General features: G+C 40.2%; 1 protein-coding gene across 1 annotated transcript in view; it reads right to left on the bottom strand.

Annotated features, from left to right (window-relative positions):
* Nucleotides 1-3,885: 3,885 nt before the first annotated feature.
* MASP1 (MBL associated serine protease 1) overlaps nucleotides 3,886-6,000 on the bottom strand; it is an 85,428-nt gene continuing 83,313 nt past the window's right edge. Inside the window, exons 15-16 of the mRNA XM_049775699.1 lie at nucleotides 4,871-4,970; nucleotides 3,886-4,340 (exon numbers count right to left, since the gene is read on the bottom strand). Of these exons, the coding sequence (XP_049631656.1) occupies nucleotides 4,150-4,340; nucleotides 4,871-4,970 (291 nt within the window). The 3' untranslated portion in view covers nucleotides 3,886-4,149. The remainder of the gene's footprint in view (nucleotides 4,341-4,870; nucleotides 4,971-6,000) is intronic.

Here is a 6,000-nt window from a genome sequence, read left to right as displayed (position 1 = left end):
CTATAGATTGAAGATCATAACCAGTTTTGTTTGTTTGTTTTACCAGCTGTTTGACCTGAGATAAATGCAAGTTGCAGAATAAAGGCTTCACATTGTTCTTTAGGAGTTATTGTTCTGGCAGAATAGTCTAGACATGGTCTTCTTAAACTGGATGCACATTAATACCACATAAAGAATGGGTAGGAATTAAGTTATAGACAAAGAAATCAAGTGAATGAGGATTTGAACTTCAGCTTCACTGGCAGAGCCTGTAGATCTCAGGGCGCTACCTAAAACCAGATTGCCCACTCTACATTTTTCCTTCCTAATTTTTTTCTGTCTTATTTTGAAGGGCTTATTGATGGTGGTGATTCTTTGATTTATGAAATTAGAGAATAAGATCAATTAATAGCAGGAGAAAAGCATTCTAATCCATACTCTGATCCACTACAGGCACCAGATTTTTCAAATCAAACATTGGACACATGATTTGAATGAAAACTGTTTACTTCTATTCTGGGTATGTACGACAATCAAAAAATATAATTTGGGTACTGGAAAAATGGCACCCTGGGATGTTTTGATAACTTATTGGAACAATAAAGTATGGCATTTAATTAGAACTGACCTAAAAACTTATGACTTTCTTGATTAAATGGTAGTTTTCCCATTATAGTCTTTTTCTCTCTTCATGAATGTAGAGTGATATTAATTAAAATACATTGAAATATTGGTGGATGGATAAACTCACAGAAGTCATGAACACATGGAAAATATACAAGCCAAATAAGATTTAGTTGTTTCAGTTCGATTCGGATGTTTATTGGAATATAGTCACCCAGAAGAGCAATAATATGCATTGCTAGTAAAATCAGGCATAATTGTTAGTAGTCATAATACTGTTGGTATAGAGCAATAGATTTTGTTTATTTAAATTTGGTTTAGGGGTAACACCTGGTCATGTTCACAGCCTCTCCTGACTGCACCCAGGGTGCACTTAGGGATCACTCTTGGCAGGGCACAGGGTGAAAATGTATATAATGGTGGATATCAACTCAGATTGTTTGCATGCAAACACCTTGCCTTCTATATTATTTCTATGCCCCTTAATCATTTACTAAGAGGTAGTACATTTGGACTTGAAATAGAGGTAGTAAGTTTTCCACTTCTAGAAATGTTTAAGAAACAAGTCAGAGAGAAGCAAAATGCCTGCCCCAGAGATAAGTAGGGGTGGGGAGTTGGGAGGGAAATGGGGGACATTGGTGGAAGGAAAGTTGCACTGGTGAAGAGTGGTGTACATTCTGACTAAAACTCAACTAAATTAACATTTCTTTAACCATGGTATTTAAATAAAGCAATTATATATTTTTTAAAAATTAGACAAGATGGTCCTAATAGATATCCCAGCTCTCAGCTTCTGTATGACTTCCTCAGAGGCTATAGGGTTTCTTGGACCATAGTAGCAGCAGAAGGTATACCTAATAGATTCTTGTAGATATAGAAGAAGTGGAAACTCTAAGATCATTAAACATTCTCCCAGAACAAGGATGAAGTTGCAACTGGAGAAATAAACAGAATTAACTGGGTGCAACTAGAAATCATTATTTATGCACATACCTCGAGACTGTTTCAAATTCTGTAAATGTATTGCTTCAGAACAATAGCTCTCTTAGATGTTGGTTCTGATCCCAGAATCAGAATCGTAAACTTTTTTTTTTTTTGACAAGAGATACTAATGTAGTTGAAAGGAAGTCTAAGAAGGCACTTTTCCTAGTTTTTCTTTCTTTATAGAGGTCCTTGCTCTGTTTTATCTATGGAAATGTGATTCTTTTTTAAGTCTTATGTCCAACTCCATAGTCTTTGGGAGACTTTCTTGATATCTTGCCTCCAATTCCTCCTTACCAAAAGTGTCTTTTCCAGGAGTATGAGGAGATGCATGTGTGTGTGTGTGTGTGTGTGTGTGTGTGTGTGTGTGTGTGTGTGTGTGCCTGCTCCAAAATACAGCACTTGGAAACATTCATTTTATTAAATGATAGTCTTTGTGAATGTGTCAGTTCTTCCCTTAGGAGCTATTAAGAGTTATGAATCATATTTTCTTCATCTCAGTAGTTTTCTGTAGTAGTGAGCACAGCCTGGCATTTCCTAGCACAGCCAGGCAGTGCTAGAAAATGGAAAAGTGCTTTGTCTTGCAATTCTTCTTTGGTCCTGAAATAGAACTAAAGCTTTGGTCCTGGCTTTCTTGACAAATATCTGATGACAGGGTATCATTGCCATCTTCCCATTACAGAATAAGCAGGGGAAACAGAAAAAATAGAAAAGTTGTTCACAGGACCAGAACATACATTGTTGCCTTGGACATTCCTAGACCTTAGTATCCATAAGATTTTTCTTCAGTATCTTTTAGCAAGGGACTTTGCATGATTCTAGAAATTGCTATGCAGATAGAGAACACTTTTTTTTGCCACATCCAGCAGCCACACTTAGGGGTTGCTACTAGCTCTGTGTTCAGAAGTCACTCCTGGCAGGCTCGGGGGATCATCTGGGATGTTGTGGTTCAAACCTGGGTCAGTCCTGGGTTGGCCATGTGCAAGGCAAATGCCCTACCACTGTGCTATTGCTCCAGCACTGAACTACATTTTTTTTTTTTTTTTGGTTTTTGGTTTTTGAGTCATAGCCAGCAGCGCTCAAGGGTTACTCTGGCTCTGCTCTCAGAGTCAGAAACCACTCCTGGCAGGCTCAGGGACTATTTGGGATGCTGGGAATCGAATCCAGATCAGTCCTGGGTCAGCCGCATGCAAGGCAAATGCCCTACTGCTGTGCTATCTCTCCAGCTTAAAAGAACCACACATTCTTAAGAAGAAAAAAATTTGATAAAATAGGAAACAAGGACTTGTACATTCACCAGAGGGCATGAATATCAGATCATTGCAGGGGTTGAAGTCTCTAGAAGATTCTTGAAAAAGGAGGTAGCTCTTAGAGACAGGAATGATTCTGCATAGAAAACACTTGATAGCTTTGCAGAGTTTGGATGTTCAGGGTATAATAAAGGGTGGGAGGAGTCAGGAGAAGGCTACTTGGGGTTAGCTGTCTGGAGTCCCCGAATCTAGCTTATAGAGCAACTTTGTTTAGCTCAGGTTTCAGGAGGAGGCTGAGGCCTGGGGCAAATTCTCCACTTAAAAATACAGAATGATTCCTAGGCTACCATTTAGCATAAACCAAGATTTTAGGAAGTCAGGTGAGGCAGACGTGGGGTTTAGTTGCATGGCAGTATTTTATCTGAATCAAAAGGTAATTAATGAAAAGCTAATGAGCTCGAGGCAAATTTTGTCTTTTGGTTACTTTGGTTTGAACCCACCAGGGATATATGGTTTTATTGGATCCTATATTATCACAGCTTTTAGGATCCTTTGAAATGAGGTATAGGACATGAATGGAGGCACACTTAGTGCAGAGGGTAGAGCTAGTTTGAGAAGCTGGTGTCTGACTTCCCATCCATCATTCCTAGTTTTTCTCCTTGCTTCTTCTGGGCATTCTCACAAGTCTGTGTCAAGCTCACATTTATAAGTGCTCTGCAATGAGGCATGCCCTAAACTAAGAACTTTAATATCTTTACTTTTTATGAAGATTGGAAAGGTGCATAGAATAATAATACATAGAGTTCTTGAGGATAACTGAAAGAAATGTTCAAGGTTGAAAGAAAAGGTTCATCCCTGAGCTCTTAGACCCAGCCCGGGTTTGTAAGAGAATTTCACCTGCCCACTAGATACATGACCTTATGCTCAACCGTATTTTGTTTGAGCACTTAGTTTATGTCTGTATGGTGCTAGATGCTAACTATATATTTATTAATTTGATCCTTATCAGACTTCTGTTAGGTAGGTTAGGTAGCTGCTTCCACACACACAGATGAAGAATTTGAAGTTCAAAGTGGTTCATTTTCTGCCAGCATTGCAAAGTTAATTGGTAACAGAGCCTGAATTCTGCCCTGTACACTCATCACTGTGGTGCTCTGCTTCTTGAATAGACTGAAAAAGGGAGTCTAAAACCTCTTACCCTTATTGTTTAGAGAAGAAAGGGATGGATGAGGTGGTTGAAGGGCATCTTGCATCAGATAATCATGCTCTGCTACTGACTGCCCGTGGATTATCAGCATAGGGAATGACAAGCAGTTCAGTTGCTGATCTTGGTCACTGTCTGGATCCAGTCCTTGTTGTGATAGATGTTGGAATACACTCCATAGCGGTCCTTCTTTCCACAGTTATCGCCCCAGGATACAGTGCCCACTAAATACCACTGACCACTTTCTTTATCCATAGTTACCATGGGGCCTCCAGAGTCACCTGCACACGCGTCTTTCCCCCCTAGAAGACAAACAAAAGAGTTGAATGAGCCCTTTCTCCAGTCCCAAATCCAACAGTCTTTTCTTCTCCCCTATCTGATTTGTAGTTTTACAGTTGGGCACTAGAGGGCACAGCAGACCTTTCGAAAAGAACGGTTCTAGGTTGGTTACCTCCAAATTTTCCCAGTAACTTCAGAATACAATGGAGCCTCTCATTTCAAAGAATTCACAGAGGCCAAGAGAATGGAATGAGCATGTTTCTTTAGAACTTTTCATAGGCCAGATTTCTCCAATGGTATCTTTCTTCCATGACCGATCTCCCCTTTTCTATCTCGTCACCTCTCTGATATGCCAAACCATTTTTGGTTTGTTTGGGGGCCTCCCCTGGTAGTATTCGGGCTTACTCCTGCTCAACACTCAGGGATCACTTCTGGCACAGCTCAGGAAACCATCTGGGTGTAGTGGATCAAACTTGGGTCCACCTCGTGCAAGGCAAACGACCTACTCGTTGTTCTATCTTTCTAGATCTCTCATGCCAATCTCTTGACTTACCTTCCTTCTCCCCAGCACAGATCATATCACTGGTCACTTTCTTCTTCAGTGGAACATAGGACTCCTGGCAGGTGTGATGGCCAATGATTGGGAGTTCAATCTGGAACACAAGGCTATTATTGATTCTCCAACCTAGCTGAGGTGTCCCTGCTATTCAGAGTTGGTTCTGCCCTATGTCCTTGCTGCATTAGCCTGTTCTTACCAGCCTGGGAAACTGCCTTCTGGTATAGATTAAAAAGAAAAAAAGAACCCTGGGGAAAAGTAACACAGGGATCTGAGAAATAGTACAAGAGGTAAGGAACTTGCTTCGCATGCAGTCATGTCTGTTGAGGCCATCTTGGATCCCCTGAGCACCATCAAGGGTCACTCCCAAACACAGCTAAGAACAGCCCCTGAGCACCTCAAACAAATAAACATAATGTTTTAAAGCAAAAAACCACACTGAGGAGCCTGAGCATGTAGCATGTTCAGTATGTAGGGTGTTTACCTTGGAAATGGCTAAACCAGGTTTGATTGCTGGTGTCCCATATGTTTCCCAAGTCTGCCAGCAGTTATTCCTGAGTGCATGGCCAAGAGTAAACTCTGAATACTGAAGGGTGTAGCCTCCAAACAAACAAACAAACAAACGCAAAGACAAAATCCCCAAATGAAAACAAAAGGAAATAAACCATCACTACCACAACAAAAACACTAAGTGGAGAGACTACAGGGACCCATCTACCCATCTTCCTGTAAAACCTGAGTCATGGCTTTGCTTTGCGATCTTGCTGTTTCTGGACTTCAGTTCTCTCTATAAAATGGAGGAAACCATCCCTCCATGTCTATGCTTGTACAGTGTCTGAGATGCTGTGCCAAATCATAGTTAACCCAATGATTCCATGGAATTTGTGAGGAAGAGAATGAGCAGCTATTTTATAAGTTACATTGTATAAATACTATGTTCTATGAGGGTCACTTACTGCTGTTATTACTATTTATATTGTCGTGAGCATTTGCTCTTTTTTCTTACCACATTCTGAACTTCTAGATAGTGAGTCTGTATTTTGTCCATTTCTATTTTATATAATTGAGATGCTAAATTAAGACAAAAGTAAAGAATTCTGATGATTAAATCAGCTTTGTAGTAAATG

This window comes from Suncus etruscus, chromosome 6, assembly GCF_024139225.1.
Source record: "Suncus etruscus isolate mSunEtr1 chromosome 6, mSunEtr1.pri.cur, whole genome shotgun sequence".
Classification (NCBI taxonomy): domain Eukaryota; kingdom Metazoa; phylum Chordata; class Mammalia; order Eulipotyphla; family Soricidae; genus Suncus; species Suncus etruscus.
The sequence above is the reverse complement of the archived record's forward strand: the minus strand, read 5'-3'. Positions and strand labels throughout refer to the sequence as shown.